Here is a 21,496-nt window from a genome sequence, read left to right as displayed (position 1 = left end):
ATCAGCATTTTGAAGTCTGTTTAGGTAGCAAAATGCCATACACTATAAATTAAAACCGTAAATATTGCTAAATACGTAGTATGTTGCTTTAACTGCTGCGTTTTCGTACTCCCGTGTAGCAAATTATCAAAACACAAAACAAATATTGTTGTAACAAATCAGTGCGGTCACAAAAAATTACTACGTAAAACGAGACATGCGCAAGGAATTCTCCATAGCGGCATGGCGTTTCTATCAGGTCAACATTGCAATTCTGATTTGCAATCGTGATACAATGTAAAATCATTCAGTATTATATTGTTCACCCGGTAGCGGTGCCACACTATTGTGCGGGACTTCCGAGCATGCATGGCTACCCATTCCTTGCGTAGCCAATTTTCCTGTACACTGGTCCCAAGTTTCATTAAGGGTAACCACAAAAGATCCATGTCTTCTAAATTCGAAAAATAAAAATGCAACATTTCGTAGAATACTGCGCGAATGTACATCTATGCATTACTAGTAATAGCAGTTCGCAATACTGAAAATACATTCACACATACGAACAAAACAGAGATACTCTCGAAACAGAAAAAGTTTTGTATGAAACATTTCTTCAAATCAGGAATAGTTCTTGAGATAACTTTATAAAAATATATAATTTATAATAGCTTGGGTCCAATGGGGTCCAATGATCAATAAATAAACAAACAAAGATACTCCAATGAGGATAACGTTTTTTATGAGAAACAATATTCGACTTATTTACTTTATTTTTCCAATCGATTAAGATAGATATGCCAATAGAGAACTTGTGACTATTTCGTAGTCGAACTGTTTCTTTATCTACTATCATATCGATAGTCAAATGACTGGTTTCTGCGTACCAATTTGCTTTAATAGCTATCAAAGAAAGGAAATTCTCTCCAATTGTCTTTCAGCTTGTCAATAAAAATGGACAATTTGGAAAAAGGAGATACAATTACTTGAGACTCGCGGTTAGTTTTTATAATTACCGATTATCAGCCATTGCAAAATATTTTCTACGTTATTCAATTTCGATATCAAGTTATTATTTCTTTTGGATTTATTATTTTGTTCTTGCTACGAAACAGGTTCAATGATGGCGTGTTGATTGGTCGTCATTCGGTCATTTGAGCATAACTTTATAGCGCAGTGCAATAATTCTGTGTTTTTTTGTAATTACTGAGGAGTTTTTCTCTATTACTGGAAGACTCTTAACTCGCGTGTAAGACATATTAAAAATAATAAACTAAGTTAGAAGTACTGACAATAAATCGATAAAATAATTTACATTAACATAATATTTAACTTAAATTAAGGCGAGTTATGCTATTTAATTTTGAGAGATCATAAAGTGGCACCTAGTATCGGCAGAATAAAAATTACTAAGAAAATTTAGTACAGATTTAGTACAATTTACAGTGATCATAAATATGCTGTGAGGCAAAAATATTCAGACGCCTTTTAATATGGAATAAAATTGGACTCATTTCTTACATAAAGAAGAAGCTACAAATTAACAGTAATACTTTCAGATACCGGTCATAAATTTGATATATTCCGTTCACAAAATTATGTCTTCCTCAATCAAACTCTATACACGTATTTATTATTGAGGGAGACAAACAATTTTGTAATTAATAGAACACATGAAAAGAAAATCTTCGAATTAACAACAACACTGAGAAGATCGTGTATAATTTGTGTGTGTCCTATCTAAATTTATGCAAGTTAAACGCTTGAAAACCAAATTCGTCTATATTTAGTCTAGGATACCTTAAAGAAAACCACGATGATGATTATACATTTTTCTATGTAATTCTTGAAATATTTTTAAAATATTAAAAAATATTTGTCAAGTCATATGAAAAAACCATATAACAAGAAATTGAAAGAAAATATGATTTATGTATTTTTAGCATTGCTAATATTTAAGAATTAACAACCTTAAGAAATGAAATTCGCGATTTAGGAAAAATTGTGATGTATGCGATATTCCTTGTCTGCACACTTTGCCACAGAAAGCGTTTCCTACATAAGGGTTAATATACAAGTGTTAATATATAACCTTAACTATATGAAATATGTTGTTTCTTTAAAAAATACCGTTATGAGTGAAATACAATGTTTTTCACACCTTGCTGATTTTGAACGATCACTGTAGTAGTCTTAATTATAATGCATTCGATCTAATTATAGAGAAAACGAGTAAGTTTTGCGGATCCTCCGGTATCAAAAGAAATGGGATACGAAATTGTTGCCACCGATTCTGTACACAAGTTGAACAAATTCCTTTCGCGTGGCTTGAGCCGCAGGGATTCGCCTATGAGGATGAAGCCTATTAAACCGAGATTGCTACACGTTGAGGCCGAAAAGATGGAGTGCGAGGAAGAAACGGACGTGACGAGCGTATCTGAACTCGATCTTCAATGTGAACGCGAAAATGAGTTGTTGACGAAAATAGCCGAAGACTTAGAGTACTCGGAGAATTTCGCAATAGATGCTGACAGTGCACAGGTGGCTTGCAATCCTGTCGAAAATGAATTAACAAGTGAGCATCCCGTAGCTCGTAAAATTGATAACTTAAATGGGGAATTCGAAATTACACAAGATACGACATTTTCCACACATATGGAAAGTAAACAAAATGATATCATAGACACTATAAAAGCATGTGATGCGAACTCAGAAAATACTAAAGTTGTTGCAACCAGCACGAACGACGATTTATCTAATGGCGTCGAAAGAAGTCATGACAATGCAAATGAAACAGGAAGTAGTACAGATGACAATGCAGACGATCGACACAATGTTTCTGTACAAAACAGATCGGAGGAAACTCTTAACTACAATATCGCTGACGATTCAGTTATACAAAGTTCATGTAAAAACCGTGAGAATTCTGAAAATTTGGAGGATACGGTGGAGGTACAGAACATCTCTAGCTTGAACTCCACAGCAAACTCTGATGAAATTTTCTGTGGAAAATTGATGCGTACCAGTACGAAAGCAGTAGACACCACGCAAGAACAAGATACTTTGCCGGTCACGGATTCTGTATTTGGCAGTTTACCATCGAATAACGATAGTCAAAACGCAAGCCAGTTTGAAGTAGACATTACTGACCCCGATCTCTTGAATTCCACGCAGCCCATATATCCGTCCCTGACTTCCTGTGCAGAGCCCATAAAATCCATCGTCGAGAAGTTAACGAATCCTCTGTGGGTACAGCATTTGGTTTCGTATCTTGAAAACAGAAATCTTAAAACGATCGGTGATCTTGCGCAACTATCCGAACGTGAAGTGAATAGGATGCCTGTGAAAGGTAAAATAAAGATTGAGTTAGTAAAGAGCGTTCTAAAACAGTACGAGACGGCATTAGCTACGAATAAAACAAACAATGCTACGGAACGATTGAATGACGCTTTGGATAGTGAAGCACCTCTCGATGAAAATACCAGCGTACCTGTATCTAAAACAAAAGAGTCTTCTAAATCCACTCCAAATGAAATTGCAATGCAAGGAATTGAGGATCCAGGAATCAAGGCAGGACTGGATTCGCCTGAGAGTATAATAGAATCATTACTACAAACTGAAGATAATGTTTTGATTTCAAATATATCAACGCCTATGTACGTTCGAAATATTATCTTATTGTTTATTCCAGGGACCGAACATAATAGTTATTTGAAAACCTTTTTGGAAAAAATCTGTCACGTTAAAAATAATAATTACAATTAAACGAACATTTTTTGTTGTTGCCGATAATTCTTATTGATGATATTATATATTGATAATTTTTCTCAGTGCAGGAAATTTTTAATACTTATTAGTAGACTGCAAGTACTCGAATAGAGACCAAGGTCAAAACAGCATTGTTCATATTTTTAATATATTTAAACATTTTGTTACTTGATTTGGTATGTAGTGATCAAAATAGGATCCATTTTTCCGGTTACTGTTATAAGAAACTGAAAGCTCATTTTACAATAGTTGACTGTTATAAATAAACGGGATAGAGATTCTCTCAATGATAACCTCTTATGATTAGGCTGTGGATTTTTATGTAAAATAAAAATTCCTTACATCAATTGCTAGAAACTAAAACCAAATAGAAATTTTACTTTCCCTCATTAATAATGATTACGGACAATCACAATAAAATTTCGAACCCATATATAATAATTGTCAAGCAACGACTTCTTTCTTACTGATTACAACAGTTCTGGTCCCTGGTTTATTCTGCATATTTAGTAGTTTCGGCTAATCCACTTAATATTAATAGCGATTTAAATCATCTTATTTCGCGTTAACTTTCGAGCGAGCATATACATATGTTTTTATGACATAAGTGGAACGTGTTATATCTTTTAATAATATGTTTTATTTTGTTATTTTTGATTGCTAGAACAACGTCGGGAATAAGTCGTTTTTTTTACATTATAAGCATTCTATATTGACTTATAAATGTTGATCATATATGATCCTTTATTTCTTTGTTATATACTTATACGTTACATTTTTTAATTTTATCCTTTTTACTTATTGCAATAAATTATCTATTGCTTTTTATTAGAAAGGTTTCTTGATCTTAACAGAGGTAGTATGCCTGCTCGAAGGTGTATTAGAATTTCTGTAATGATGAAGCGATTTTTCTTTTGTGCGTACTGTTAATAGTGCATATTTCACTCTCAATGCATCTGGAAAACAACTTTTCTTATGTTAATTTATATACAACGACATTATCGCATGGAAAATACAAAAAACGATTTCCACAATTCTTTATTTTTCTATGCAACAATGTCTAAAGTTTGTTTGTTGTCGTGTTAAGTGGATTATATACAAATTAATGCGACAAATTAGGGATTAGTAGATAATAAAATTATAATTCTGTTTAGACAAATGACAAGCATACCAGTGTCATCTATGTTAGATGTTGTCTTTCCATCACAACCAGATTCTGCTAATTTTTCGTTGTCTAAAGCAATGGCTGCTTTACATACATCAAAGACTGGTAAAGATCCCAGTAAAGACCCTCTCCATTCATTGAAATCTACGCCAAGTAAAACCAATAAATCTGTCGAAGTGCAAACGTCTTTGGCAGATCTTTTGGATGAAATAGATGTGAATGTGGTACTGGAAAGCGCAGTTAGAAGATGTACTCCAGAGAGAATTCTTATGCATTATAAGGTAAATATGTTCTTTTCACTTCGTTTTTAATGAAAAGTAGAAGTTTGTTTGGAAATGAGTGTAGATTAGTATAATTAGAGATATCCAATTACTGTGCTTTTGGTTTGTTCTTCGGGTATAATTAACTTTATATTTATCAAATTAGACATATAAAATTTTTGTATTCTTTTATTTTTTAATAAAAAAATTGGATATGTCTTATTCATTAAATATAAAACTAATTATATCCGAAAACAATGAATTGATTGGGAGTAGTTCTTATCAAAGTATTGTATTTAACACGTATCTTCTTATTTATCATCGTTCACATCGAAGGATATGAACTTGTATGATCTCATACTTCTTAAATGAAATTTGTGTCGCTTGTTTACTAAACATATCAATCCATAACATCCGATTTATTTGCTGGTTTCCAGTACGTTTTAAAGTTCTTTAAACGTTACTTGTTATTTAGTTCGAACTTTGATTATAACATTCTTCGTATCTTCTATTAACTCTATTCGTTATAACTATTTGTATACTTTAATATTTCTCAGGTTTCCATAGAGTTTTCACCTGATATTACATTCTCTCTGATTTCTGTTGTTGGTGCAAAAATCTGTCACGAATATCATGAAATTATTTAGATTCGGAGATTATCGAAATTTAGGCGTTTCTTCATATCACAAATTAGAAAAACAAATGTTTTTCTACAATTTCATAGGTGTTTAAAATTTCCTAGTGTAGTAATTCATTTGCGACTTCAATGCAGATAATTGATGACTTATAAAGTTTAAAATTGCATGTGAATAAAATATTATTATTTGGTGTTGAAAGAATTATGGATGAATGAATGAAAGAAAAGTTAAATCATTTGAATTTGCATGGAATAGAACAACATTTTAATATATTTACTGTACTGACCACTACAAGTTTTATTGTTATGTCTTGGCTTAGAAAGAACAAAATTTAAGTTTAAAAAAGTGATTTGTAGTTTAAATAGTACTTAATGAACAGAGAGAAATGTTTTTGTAATGAATAAACATTCAATTGTTAGGATAATTGATCGATCATAAAATTTAAAAACAGTGGAGGATCGTTATGATTTCGATCTATGTTAGACATTTATACAGTAGTTATTTGCTTTTGCCTGGTAAGAAGTATTCTCGTGTAGTGGTCGAAATTAAAACCAAGTTTATCGGTACTGCACGACTTCCTCATTATGTTTCATGTTTTGGTCTCTTCGTTACTGTGTCGATAAGTTAAGTAGTATTTGAGAGTATTGTTTATTAACATTAAATCTGCCAACCTCAGTTAAATATTCGGTATCCGATTTTTTTTTACATTTATTGAAATTACAGATAAATTCAGTCCCATCACTTTTACAAGGCAAGACATATCAGCTGCTTTAGGTGCTTAGTAGATTTAGAGTTAAAGCAATCTATGATAAAGATAATGTATTATTATGATTTAATAATACTGAATAGAATCCAAAAATAATGTTTTTATTGTTCTTGAAGGCTAAGTGTGTACTCTAGTGTTGAAGGATTCCCCGACATTCATGATCCCGTATCCACGTGTAGATTTAATTATATTCAATTTATTGTAAGTTTTAATGTGATAAATAAGTTCTTTTATTTCATTTAGAACAAGATGAGGCATGTACCACAGATGGATTTGGAAACAGAAACCATAAGAATGCTAGCTACAGAGAACAGACCAAACAGCAATGAAACAACCTTAAAATACGCTTGCCGTGCCTGTGGGCTTAATAAAGTTTTACTGCGGCTTCCTGACATCTTTGCTGCTGAGAAACAATTTTTCGTTAAACTATTGAACGCCTATCGACAGAAGATAAAAACCAGCGATTGTATGAATATTCTTGATTTCGATGAAGTAAAAGAAGCCGTTTGCCAAAAGTGTGCGTCTTCTGAGCTCGCTGAGATGTTATCGAAGAAACTGAAAGAAGAAGAGGAGGAAGGAATAAGGAAACCTATGACAGAATTGTCCAGTTTGGATGCTATGTTGAAAAGAGTGCCGATAGATGTAATTATTAGCCATACAGTGGCAAACGATGAACTCATTCCATCGCGACTGGTTTTGGATATAGCTTTACAGAACAACAGTTCCAGTGATATAGCAAAGGCTTTGGAGTCTCAGTCCTCCGATGTAACTAAGAACGTTTTTTATAAATTGTGGTCCGACCAATTTGCAGCTGACTGTATAGCCGAGTGCAGTAAATCCAATGAAGGTTTGCTGAAAATTTTCAAAGCTGTTGCCACAAAACTGAGCGAGAAAGATCTTTTGCAAGCATTTTACGAATGTATGAGTTCCAAGGTAAAGGTAAATGATACAAAGTAAAAGTCAAGTGTTACGTCAGATCGGTTTGTCGTTTACATATATGTTTCTAATATTCATTATACCAATAATGACTATAATCACATTCAGTTTCTTTTTTCTACAATATCCTTATTATTGGCATCTATTATACATTCTTAGAGTTATTAAACTATATTTCACAGATAGCTCTGTATGCAAAATGGTAATGCATTATAGTTTAGCATTTAATTATTGAATTGATTAGGGTATTGTATGTTTTAAGAGAAACAGAATCAACTTTGTTGTTAACATAGATTAACGTTTCCTTCATCCGTAAGTCAAATATGTACTGGATACTGGCAGCAATATTTGACATGAGATTATATTGATCACGACAACTTTTATACTCCTTTATAAATTATTGCTGACAAATTCACTTATTATTCAATCACCTTAGAATAGAAACATTTTCACTTTTTTTTAAATTGTAAAATAAATTCAAGGCACCAACTATAATAATTTGTAATTAACGTCTTACATCTTAAGTACCAAACAAAAAGGAACATTGAAGTAAGAAACTGTTAATCCTCTAAAAGTATTACTACATTTGATAAATACGTCACTACTGTTTCTTTTGAAAGTGGTTAATCATTGTATACAATAATAAGATTACTGTAGCAGTGTTTTTTAAGTCAAAATTCCAAAGATTTGACCAAATCTAAAATTATTATTTAAGAAATCCGCTCAGCAGGTATATGTTTGAGTTCCATTGATTGGCAATGTAGTACTTAAATTTGTCTGGACAGTTGGTTTTCATGATATTTAAAAACAGGAAATTGTAAATATTATATCGACATTAAATATAGTAATGTTTCACAAAAAACACTACCAATTAGTTCGTTCCGTGTTAGTTGTATTAATTACAGTTTATACTATAAGTGATAATAAATCAGTAGGGCTTTTTTAAAAATTTTTCTTTCTAATTTATGTCCGAACAATCAGAATGTTAATATACAGGGTGCCCTGGTAATCGCAGTACAATCGGGCAGGGGGTGATTCTACATAAAAAAAGAAGAAAATATTTTGGCATAACGTTTTTTCATCCGGTGCTCCGTTTTCGTGATAATCGACTGCAAAGTTTGTTCAATTTGTAAACCATTTAATACAATTTGCTTGTCGTGTATTTCATTGCCCTGCTTGTCTTTGTCCGGAATAGTGTTTACAGACAGTGATAATTGCGCGGTTAAAACAATACAAAGTGTGTCTACTGATTACTTATTTTTTAATCTTTTTTACTACTTACTATTACAATGCTACAATAATTGTTGAAAATGTCCTCCTCACTGCTGCATACATAAGTTTGCTCGATGAATTAATGACATCTGGACATATTGTAAGTTGTTATCGCTTTTTTAATTTTTCGATTGCCTCAGTAATCTTATGTTTCAAATGTGTAACATTTGTAATATCGTTCATGCTATAAACTTGTTCTTTGATATGACCCCACAAATAAAAATCTAGAAGTGTGAGGTCCCGAGAGCAGTGAAATGCGCGACAAGCAAATTGTATTAAATGGTTTACAAGTTGAACGAACTTTGAAGTCGATTATCACGAAAACGCAGCTACGGATAAAAAAATGTTATACGAAAATATTTTCTTCTTTTTTTATGTAGAATCACCCCCATCCCAGTCTTACTACGATTTCCGGGACACCCCGTATGTATAGGGTATCCTTGAAAGATATGTGCAAGCAAGCCATGAATTAATTTCTACTGAAAAATATGAAAGAAAATACAGAACAACGTTCTTTTCGTTTGGAGTTTATTTTTCGAGAATATTGAGTTTGTAAATTTGCTTTACCCACATACAGTAAATTCTCCCATATTGTTTTTCATCTTAGAATCGAAAATGAGCAACTTGAGGAAACCAGAGACGATTTTTGAAGCTTTGTGGCTTGTCCAGGCGGCTAGTATGTCGACGTACATTAATCAAAATTCACAGTAATGCTAGAATAAAAACGATGTCTTAACTTTTTTTATTTCTAATCTTTTATATATGAAATTGTTTTAACATATTCTCCCAATTAAAATGGGACCAAACTCAAACATGCTTTAGACTAAATTACAATGGTGGGAATTGAAGAAGTGAGAACAATAGTCGATTTTTCACCCTTATTTTAGTTTATAATTTATAGTTGAATATAGTTTATGATATACGTAATCGAAATTATATTATGTTGATTTTATTTTAATCCTTAGGGCTCTAAATACTCCCGGCCGAAACGGTCCGTAGGGCCGGCGCGCGGCTACCGCTTACGGTCTTTATGGCTTAGAGTAAACGCATATCTGCGTCCTTCGGCCACAACGGCGACTTTCGCCAAACGCATATATGCGTCCATAGAGCCCTAAGGGTTAATCAGAAATATTTGTCCAAACTATATTACGTTTGGTTTCATTTTAATAAGAAAACCGTCAGCAATATGTTAAAAAAAATTCAGTTTTAAAATGTAAAAATGAAAAAAGTTATGTTATTATATTATGTAGTTGCCATTCCGGGAATTCTAGTTAAAGGAGCCGTGTCGCGTGCCTGATTATGCTTAATTGACCACGACGAACTTATCTAAGATAAAGTAGTAATATGTCAGTACGTTTACTGTACACGAACTACAGTTTATTCGGATTATAAGACCCGACTCGCCTTTTTGGAATACTCGTACAGCACAAGGACAATGTGAGCAGACCTCTAACAGTGACAATGTGGGAGAATTTACTGTACACTCTTACTAACAGTGTGATCATCTGCCTGCAGCATAAGTCATCCTCAGCGCATTTACGAGAAAAGGTTACTCAATGTATGAAGTATAAATTATAATTCTGAACTATAATCATGACGCGACGCAAGTCTTTTTCTGATCGCAGTTCAGAATTGAAATCCAGTTCCACTCATTAACTCGGATGCCTTGTGCCATCTGAGCTTACCTTTTATTAGTCATTGTTTTGCGTTAATAACTCATAAGCAAAGTAGATTGTATTTGCGCTGAGAAAAAAGTTACTTTAAATGACATCGAAAATCCCTCATATTCTGGAAATAACATAATTATCGGGACCTTATATATCCACTGGTCTTTTCTTCATATATCTCTTTTTCTTGTTCTTGGTTTTCCATTTCTTTCGTAGCTGTTCAGCAATTAGGATAAAAACTTCTGGTCAATAAGTATATATTTATAATATTTCTCGCTTAAAATCTTATTTTCAGTTTAGTAGTTGTTGCCTTTGTGGTTATTTTTCTTTCATCTAATCTCCAATAGTCGACTTTACCAGTTTTTCCTTGGTTTTTAACTCTCTGCTTTGACTTTGCTTCTCACTCCACACTCTCACGTATGCACTTTCTCACTCTCACTCGTACTATTATGTTGTATTTCTGACTCAAAAATGCATCTCCACACTTTGGTTTTGAAACCGGAATTTTGAAACCTTTATTTAGTTTCAATGACGATATTGTTACTAAATTGTTCTCCCTCCAATTAATTAAGTAATTCTACCTAATCGTTAAACATGACAAATCACGTGAAATTAGATGAGACCTTTTGATCAAGGTTCATAATGATATACCCTCGTTTCACCGTTTGTGATGCGTGTTACACTCGAACCTGTCTTGACCTACATGAATCATATCGTTGGGTTGTCTTTCTAATATGAGGGTAGTTTCTTTACGCGTGCCGCATTTACTGTTGCCTCGTTGCCTCGCATTGAATTTCCCGGTTCAATGAGATGGTCTTGCTTGTGACTTGTTCGTTTCCCTCGCTAGTGGTTTTCGTTGGCACATGATACATTTCTGGGTTTCTTTTTATCTTCTGTCTGCACATGGAAAATCACACGGGCATGGCTTTTTCCTTCTTAGTCGCTAATGACTTGATATAATGTGATGAGATACGGTGTCAATAGGCATGAAAAGTTATTGCTTTTATGGATCCCTCTCAAGTAGTTCAGGAGGATATAAAAGGTTCCATGGTGTGAGCTGTTTTGGAATGTTAAAACTACCTGGGTCATCTTTGGCCTTAAAGTCTTATCGCATCCTTGGCCCGACCGTGATACCGGGTTCTTATTATGCGGTTGGCAGTTGACTATTTTTTCCTAGAGATGTTTCCCTTATGGTTATTCTTATCCTCTCTGTAATTTTATTGCATTTGGATATACTTGATAGAGAATATTACTTTTATGTATTGTTTCATCAGATTCTTATATTTCTCTTAGTCTATTCTAATAGGTCTGTTGCTCTTATTTTTGTAGATAAAGTGATTCGGTGACATTATGTTGGATATATAATGGGAAATGGTCTGATTCGATCGGCTCTTTCATATTTATATTTCATATAAACGATTAGGTAGAACTCTTGATACAGAATAAATGAAGGACGGCGCACAAGGCGGGACACAACACGGTAAGGTGCAATGGGGATGTTGCGAGTATTTACCTACGATTAGGCATATGTCATATAGATCTATTTATTCTCGTTCCAGCAGTTCATCTTATTTACAATATTCTTCGAACTAATCTTTACACTTTCACAAATGTGTGATGTTTCCTTACACTTAAAAATTTTGTTAATAAGTCAGTTGTCTTATTCTCTATTTTCATATATCACAGTTTTATAATCAATGATTTGATGGTTTTGCGAACAAAGTGTTTTTTTATGTCGATGTATTTCGGCTATGTACTGCCATGTCGTGATTGTAATTACCCAAGCTAGTATCGAATTAACATTGTACTACGCTATCAGTATTCTTTCGGAGAATATTTCGACCATTAAGTTATCTAAGAATTTGGCTTCTTTCTAGACGTTAGAAAGTGCGGTATACTCTGCTTCACTTGTAGAGGTTGTAGTAATTTACTTCTTGCTCTAGTGAGTTACCGCATTTCGCCTTTACAAAAGTACGTGTTCGCAATAATCTTTCTCATCGTGTTCGTCGTTCACATAATACGCATTAGCATAGTTTGATATCTTTAAGTCTAATTTCTTTTATGTTGAATAAGCATTTCTAGTGCCTTTTGAACAACGTTTAGCACACGCTTAGCTGCATTCCAATGTTCTCCATTATGGAAATGATTAAAATATTAAAATTTGCTAAGATAGCGACGGTCTAATCTGGTACATAATGCTATACATTATGTATAATTTAAGTGTCCTATCAGTTCTTGATAAATCCGATCGTTCGAAGTTACTCAGCTACTGCAGGGGTGCTTGCTGGTTTGCAAGCAGACACATTGAATTTTCTTTTTTACTCAACGGTTTTTTATTATTCGTGTGATGTAATTTAATTATGTCTTTCTCCCGTTTAATTTTTATGTCGATAATTGATTTAACATCGCCAGGATCTTTAATTGAAAATTCGAAACTTAATTGCTTTCTTAACTAGTAAGTTTCTTTTTTAAAGTTATTGCGAACTACTAAGATATCATTGGCATACAAACTGGTTATTAATATTACATTTCTTTTATCCTTATAATATACGCAGGGGATATAAACACAAGTTTAAACCCTAGTTATATTATCACATTCGTGACCGTTGACGTGAATTCACGTCATTTTAAATTCTATTGAAGCAAATATAGCAAGTATACAAATTATAAAAATCTTTTTATTTTAAACAGCACATAATTGCAACATTGATATTTCAAAACAAATATTATCATTTTTATGTTTGCTTTAACGATACAAGTTTTCGGCCACCAGCTTCAGAATTTAATTATTTTCGCCGGTACTCAGTATCAGAAACGGAAGAAATTTGCCAGTCGCGAATGTGTTATTATTACAATATCGAATTAATTTCATCAAACCGTACTTTACGAATTGTTTTAATTTATATGTAATTTTGCTCAGGCGACATACTTTCCTTTTCTCAGTTATAAATCCCTTTGGCAATAGAATTGACTCAGTGGTCTATTGACATGTCCAATCGTACCACCAGCGAAATTAGTGTTCTTATAGCGGAATATTTAGATGCAAGAGAGAACGTTCCATTCTAATCAATACCTATCGCTTGGGATCAACCCTTTGCCACTAGGCGTGCCTTGAAATTAGTTACTTACCTTTTGCAGCAACTTGAATCGTCAAATATCAATGTGAGTCCTCTCCTAGCTAAGTTACTGACGGGCAATAAATTTGCACTACATTGAGGTATATGCAAAACGTTGTCAATAAATAGTTCTGGTTTCACACTGACTCCCGAAGCTCTGAGTGTAGAATTCTCTACGATATTTATGTTTTGCATGTTTGCTTCGGTGTAATTTTTCATTCATGTCTTATTTCAGCTTATATGGTTGGTTCTTCTTGAATCGATGTACCGTCCCTCGTCAGTCTCTTTTCCTGACATTGCAGTAAATGGGCCCTATTTTTTATTGTTTCTTTTTTTGGTAAATTTCAATCCATCTTCTAAATTTTGCGGTTTCTTACAGTTTGGTTTGATGTGCCCTGCTTTCACACAAGCGCGACGTTATTCTTTTTATATCGATTCGTTCCTTCATTTTTAACGACAAAAGGCTACTACTTCTTCTCCTAATTTAATGTTGAGTTGTTGCTTAGTTTCCTCTTGTAGCAGTTTAGTTTTAACCAGTTCGATCATAATGTCCGTTCCCGAATTATCTAAACTCATTACTATGGCTTTACAGCATCCTGTCAAAAGAATTAATATCCGCGAGTTTTTGGGACAATGAAAGAGCATCTCTGTCGCAGCCACGTATACCTTTAAAATTATTCTATTCGATTTCTACTAATGGACTCATCAAGCAGTATCTGTATATGCTCTTTTTATCTTTTTAATGATAATTTTTACTTGTATGAAGATTATAAACGCTCTCCAAGCTACTTGTAACACTTATGTCTTGTACATACACTCAGATAAGAAAAATAATATTCCACTTTAATCTAACTTAACTGAAAATTGACTATGTATATTCTTATATTTTTAGTCTTAACTTTAGATAACTACATCTTTGTAATTAAATTTACCTTGTACTTTTTACAGTTTTCTGTTTTTTTTTTTCTAGAAACTATAAAATTGCCATGACTTTTGTGCCTTGACTAGCTAGTATTTGTTTAGCATCAACGAGCGCAGTTCATTTAATTCTCTTCACATCTATCGTCATACTTACTGCCATTATTTCACGGTGAATATGCCCTTTTTAACTTGGCCGTTTTTGCGTTCTTCAAGTGTGCACGATAAACAGACTTATATTTAAGAAAACGTCTATTACTATCTTGTGACTCCTATGATATAGCGAGGATATATTTTCACATTCGATACAATCCTATAAATCAAGGCCGACGATCGTCGTTATAAATTTCCAGGAGTCACATTTTTAGAACCTTCTAATCTCAAGTTGATCATAGGAATATCTTTCATTACATTGATGGCGTGTATGTTTTTTAGCGGATCGCAAAGTTCAAACAGGAAAGTGATATAATTCTGGTTTAGACCGGCGGCAGTTGTAAAAAACGGAATATAAATAATTCTCTTACCTTGATGAAAGTTTGAGTGGGTTTGGCTTCACCGATTCGTCAGTCCAATTATTTTTCAAAAATTTCACGAGTTATTCAATACGGACTGTTGGTTTCTTCTGGATGTGTTATTCACCGAATACTTAGACGAAATATAAGCTACTTTCTGTAGAAGTACATAATGTAATAATATGAAAGAAAATTAGGTGTCTAATCTTTGAACAGTTATCTTAGTTTAATGCGATATTCTCACATTTTGCGTTTACGCACACCTATGCACTTTTTTTAATAAACAATCAGTGTCGATCTTTATTCGAAACTAGCGACACCTATTGTTCTCTCACACGTGTCGCCGACCAAAGGGACGAGAATTACCCTCAATAGGATATTTATCGTATGATTAAATGAATGTGCCTGTTAGATTAATCAACTTATATATTTCACATAATCAATTAAGTAGAGGTCTTGATGCAGAATGAAGGACAGCGCACCAGGTAGAACAGAATACGGTAAGACGTAGTATAGATATCGCGAGTTTTTTACAGTAAATTCTCCCGAATTGTCCTTGAACTTGTAAGTAAAAATGGACAATTTGGGAAGAGAAGATACGAAGCACAAGGTTCGAGTAATCGTACCTCCTCTACCCAAATTGTCCATTTTTGTTTTTAGGCATACATATATAATATAAATCTCGCGAGTAATATAAATATTCTCGTATTTCAGCTTTTGTCTATGAGGATGGTTATTTGACATCCATAACCAGATTGTCTATCCTTTCTTACTGTCTTATATCCTGCAAGGGAAAATTTCTTGTTTGATCCGACCTACGTTTTGACATGTATTGTAATATCCGATGTATACTGTACATTTCCGTTCTATTGTTATTAACACTTTACCGATCAGTTATTCGGTTGCAAACATTTCTGTTATTATGGGATAATTAAATTTGCTAACTTTTTTATATTTTCATGACATTAGCATTAAGCAATATTTATTTTATCTATTTTATTTATTTTACTTCTATTATGTTTATTTTATACATCACAAAAGGTATGTAATATTAAAAAATTGTATAATAATATAAGAGCTTACAGTATTATAATCTAACACGTTTATCTCAATAATAGATAACAAATTATTGGTTGCTATGGCAACCTGTTCACAAACTATCAATCGGGAGAAAAAGTCGATTTATAAGCTACTGATCGGTAAAGTGTTAATACTCCTACAATCTTACAGTATGATGTGTATTGATTTGTCCATTTCATAGTCTCTGTTTCTATTTGTGGTTGTTTTCTTTTTTAGTGAGTACAGTCTTACTCAATTAGAAGATTAAATTTTCTGGTGGAGGGAACCTGTGGATTGGGTGTAGAGGCTAATGGTTGGGAGTTGAGATTGGATTGGTTTACTTTTTTGTTTAATTCAAAAGAAACACTGAATTTTGTTTCGTGACTATTGCATTATAGTTACATTCATAACGTTGGATGATGTGTGTAGTCTGTATTGCCTCGTTAACACACGAGATGATATAATATTTTCTTCTGACGTTGATATCTTTTGTACCTAATTATGGATTCTGTATAGAGATCTTTGTTGTCCACCAGTTATTTTCCCACTAATAATCCCTTCTTGTATTGTCTTATCGAATGGTGGTGTTGTGCTTTGTAGAAACCGATATTTAGTAGAACCATTTGTCTGTGCACCTATTTGTTATTTTTGAGAGATCTACAGTTCGGCTGATATTCCCCTTCGCAATATACACACACTGGATTATCTTTATTCGAGAATTCATTTTGGCTGTGTATAACTTTCCCACAGCTTCTGCATATTCGTTCACTACGACAAAATTTACAAGCGTGTCCAGTATTGGGGTATAAATTAACCCCTTGCACTACTATTCCTTTCACGCTGCGTTGATCCTTATTTCACCTTCATATTTTTAATAATAGGACAAGACAATTTTTATTTATTTTCTTGCTTTTTGTACTTTTGTTTCTAAACTTTTATAACAGAGAAATTTATTTTTATTTCGATCTAGAAAAAAATGAATAATATTAATATTTAATAGATGTTGCATGAAATCTGTATCACGAGTCTGACTCGTTATTATAGTGCAAGGAGTCAATCTGTACAGTTTAACATATATAGGGAGGATTATTTCCACAAAGGTTAGTATTAATGATTTACTAGATACCGATTTACTATTACCGATTTACTATTACCGTTGAGAAGCCTTTTATAATTTCTTTCCTCATTGTTCTAAACTTCGACATAAATGCATTAAACTTAGTGAGCTCTGTCATTGCTCTATCCGATTCTGATTTACATCGTTTATAATATGATAATACATTTACTTAACATTTTAAACAGTATGTTGAGAGAACATTTGTCAATAATTTAATTATTCATAGAAATTTTGTCTACAGAAATCAGTCTTTTCTTGCGGTAGTAAATGTTAACCAACGTCAATATGATTGGAGCTTTTGGAAAATGTTCCTTTTTTCGATAATTCTCCACTGTTGTTTTTGTAGATTTTTACAGGTTCGTCAATAGATATTCCCTATCTTACACGAAATTCCTTTACTGAGCAAATGTTATCTAATAGCCACTACTATCTAATAGCTATTTGATTGTATTATCCGACTATATCTGCACTTATGTATCCATTTCTTGCTTTTAATATTTCTACGAATTTTTGTCTCTGTGTACTACTACAAAATTATTGGAATTTATCTTTGGGTCATTGTTTGTGTGATCGTAGTTTCTCGAAGATCTCTCTTCCCAATTTGTTTTACCAATCGTTAAACATGTCTGGTTAATCGTATCTGAAACACCTTTTCGCTTGATTGTATGATTTGTTTCTATTTTATGAAAGTCTTGGATTACTTATTTATTCGTTACCAAATCTTCTTGCATTCAATTGTTTACATTGAGAATTTTAATTTCTGCTGCACGTGGATGAGGTTCGTTCTTTCTTGTACCAGTTGTACTTTAACGTCTCTGATATACCAATATCAACTTTGATTTTATGTACTCCACTGATTTTTGTATGCGAGGAAATGTATCTACTACATCGATTATATGCGATAAGTTTTTAGGTAGAATCAACAATGAACATTTCCATTTGTTGTCCTTAAATTTTTTCCAGCATTTTGCAGTTTGATGATTAATTTTTCAAAATAATTGAATAATTCAATTGAGCTACCCCCTTCTTTTATTTGCATGTCTAAAAGTTTTCTATTGATTCGACTGTACTAATTTTTACGATATAGATTCCGACCAATTTCTTGATTATTTTCTTTGCAATTGTTGCATCGTTGTCATTTCCTGTTTGTCGATTGTTGCACTACTACTACGTAATTCTCTGCCCTAGTCTCTTCTTTTTTATCCAAACCATATCCTTAATTTCATCTGGTTTCTCCTCATTTTCAATTACTTCGTAACATTCTTTCACTTACTAAAATAGTTTTGGTCTGAATCTCCATTTATCATAATGAATACCATTGAATACATATAACGTAAATTCCTGTCAAAAAAATCCTGTTATTTTTGACAGAGTCGCCAATCTTGAATCAACGCTGACAATCGTAGAACAAATATACTCTAACAAAATGTAAGAAAAGTTGATTGCCGAAGGTTCAAATCCAGAAGATAAAACACTGTTTTGAAGTCAGTTGGCGTCAGTTTTGAAATTCTAGTTAGGTAAAGTAATGAATTGAACAAGCCAGTTGATAAGATCGCAGATGAACTATACCGACTGATGAGTATTTGAGCCTGCTTCAGGACAATTTAACCTAATGTGGGACGTGATAAGATAATATTTATTTATTACAAACTGAAATGGAATGTTAATCGCTTTGTGTTTTGTTAAGTATTTTCGAAACCCTTAGTTTTAGTGACTTAATCAAATTAGCGGCCAGTTGATAAGTACTATGTATATTTTTACGGGAATATTCACTTTGAAGAGTATACTTTATAACGTATATTATCTGTATTTATAACATTCAGATTCGCGCAGACCTAAGTCTGTGATTATATTATATTAATTTCGTCGATGCGGTTGCGTGGAATTGTCAATGAAACTTATGGAATATAAATGAATACGTGTGCGAGATTCATCAAGAAATTAAAGATAAACGTGGTACCAACCGAAGAATTAATGCTTTAAACAAATACATTTATTGCGTAGATTATATAAAATAAGACAATTAGTTCTAACCGATACTAATATTCRCAATCCACCGTATCACAATATGTAAATTGATGTAAATAAAATAACTTTCTGTATTAATATTGTTGTTAATCTGATGTTAATGGATTAAAAATATTCTTGTATTTAAGGTTATTTGATGAACATGGTATAATAAGTTGTCAAATTCATCTAGATATCGTTTGCTTGTCGAAATTCAATATACAGTATATAAAAAATCGTGGTACAAGCGACCAAGGGATGATTCTACATGGAAAATAAGTGGGAAAAAAGTATAACATTTTTCTATCCAAGGCTTCGTTTCTGGGGAAAATTGGGTTGAAAAACTAATACTATTGAAAAAGGATCAGGTGGCGCGTCTGACCATTGCATACCAATTCTACTTCTCGGTATACTACAAACCTGACGGATTTTTACACTGATTTTTCTGAAAAATGTAGTTTTAAATGAAAAAATGTTACTTTTCACACACTCTGTATATGATGTTAATTTAAAAATGAAAGGAGATCTTGTCCTTAAATTAACGACAAGTTTGGAAATATTTAATACTCATATGAGTATTTAACACTGATATTTAATACTCATTCTAGTATGATGAGAAGAAATACAACAGATACTGAACATAATGGTTCCCACTATGCCCTGCCTACTGTTATGGATTTCATAAAGATTATTAATAATACTTTTTTATTGCACTGAACAATTTATTATTATGAAATTATTTATTATATTACTAATATATTATTATATTATTATAGTATTATTTATTATATCATTAATATATAATTATTATTATTAAAGCATTCATGTATGGGTCTCCTATATTTTAAATATCTTTAAATTGGCTTAGAACCTCTCGCCTGGATTGAACTTTTACTTTATAATACACTATTATTTCTCTAAAATTAGTTCATAAGAACTTTTTGGCGAATCATTATGCAAAATAAAATTTTTCATCATTCTTAGATCAAACAGGAATCACATAAAAGTGTACTTCTTCTTTTAATGGCATTGATACAGCGAAAGTAGTGTTGTAATATTTTTAAATTGTTCTTGTGTCTTCACTTTTGTGTTTCGTTTGTTCAGTTCTGCTATAAATGCAGTCCAATAATAATAATACTCCATGTGCGCACATTCGAAAATTGTTATCTCCGAAAGTTGCATTATCAATACGAACTAGTTTGCTCTAAAATTTAGTGGGAATCGTTTTAGAAGTTACTTCAGTTGATCCTATACTAATGGGAAAGCATGTAAAGAAAAAAAGAAAAGAAATTGCTAGGTTATATTGCAAGAAGATAATGTGAAAGTAGCAAGGAGAAATATATTTTTCAAAAGGGTACTTACTCGAAATTTTAGATAATAATTATAACGTTCATATTTCCATCGTCACTCCTAATACTAAGGTCCCCAATGTAACTCACTTTGTTTTCTAGGGGATATTTTATGGTGGTTACAAATGCTCAATTGTAATTACCACATTGTAAAAGTAATGAATAAAGAACAATTATTTAGTCTTCCAAAATTTATTTCCTTTCCTTAACCTTTAACCCTTAACGGTCTTATGTGGAGTGTGACTCGACACAGATACGAACTCCAATGTTCATCGATTGACTCTATACTATCATCATACTTGGCCAAAAATGAATTAATACGCAATGTGATTTAACTGGAACAATAATGACGAATAGAAAAGGGATACCTTTTATAAGGAAAGCACGAAAATGAAGGATTCGACAAAATTCATAATAAATAGTACCAAGCGGATAAGCGGCTCGCGAAATCTGCCCGGACCGCAAAGGGTTAATATTATCGTCCATCAATAATCCGTAATAACGTGTAAAGTACAGTGATTAAAAACATATGTGGCGTGAGTCATATGGGACCAGGTGTTGGTTTCTTACGTCGCAGTTTTTCACGAATTTTGACCTTTAAGAATCTTTGAATTTTAAAATACCTAAATATTTTTTTGCACTTTTCTTTTTTATAAGTTAAAAAAAGGTAAAAAAACATCGTGTCCTTATTTCGTTTGTCATTCTGACTAAATGTAATTTTTGTAAAAATGTGTATAAACATTGTTTAGTAAGCTAGACCCTCTAATATCTCAAATGATTACATTTAAAAAGTTATACCGTTTCAAAAGATGTATGTCGGAGTCATAGGAAAATACAATCGAGTAGGTTAGAATCCTAGTGGTTTAAGTCACATAATATGTTAATAAGACAAGTAAAATAAATTATAAAGTTATTACGAATTGATTTAACTCCAAACTATCTAAATAATAAGTTTGGTCATTAGACA

At 32.5% G+C, this 21,496-nt stretch overlaps 1 protein-coding gene across 2 annotated transcripts in view; it reads left to right on the top strand.

Moving 5' to 3' along the window:
* LOC144468301 (uncharacterized) overlaps positions 1 to 20,687 on the top strand; it is a 31,295-nt gene extending 10,608 nt beyond the window's left edge. The window contains exons 13-16 of one of the 2 annotated variants that reach the window (XR_013493795.1): positions 2,203 to 3,635; positions 4,902 to 5,193; positions 6,820 to 19,253; positions 19,330 to 20,687. Coding sequence is in view for 1 of the 2 variants with exons in the window: in XM_078177677.1 (XP_078033803.1) it covers positions 2,203 to 3,635; positions 4,902 to 5,193; positions 6,820 to 7,533 (2,439 nt within the window). In the remaining variant the exon portion in view is untranslated. Of the gene's footprint in view, positions 1 to 2,202; positions 3,636 to 4,901; positions 5,194 to 6,819 lie in introns of both variants that reach the window. The other variant, XM_078177677.1, reaches the window with a different exon arrangement.
* Positions 20,688 to 21,496: the final 809 nt, after the last annotated feature.

The sequence above is a fragment of the Augochlora pura genome, chromosome 4 (genome assembly GCF_028453695.1).
Source record: "Augochlora pura isolate Apur16 chromosome 4, APUR_v2.2.1, whole genome shotgun sequence".
In the NCBI taxonomy this organism is placed as follows: Eukaryota; Metazoa; Arthropoda; class Insecta; order Hymenoptera; family Halictidae; genus Augochlora; species Augochlora pura.
This window is presented reverse-complemented; position numbering and strand designations above follow the sequence as displayed.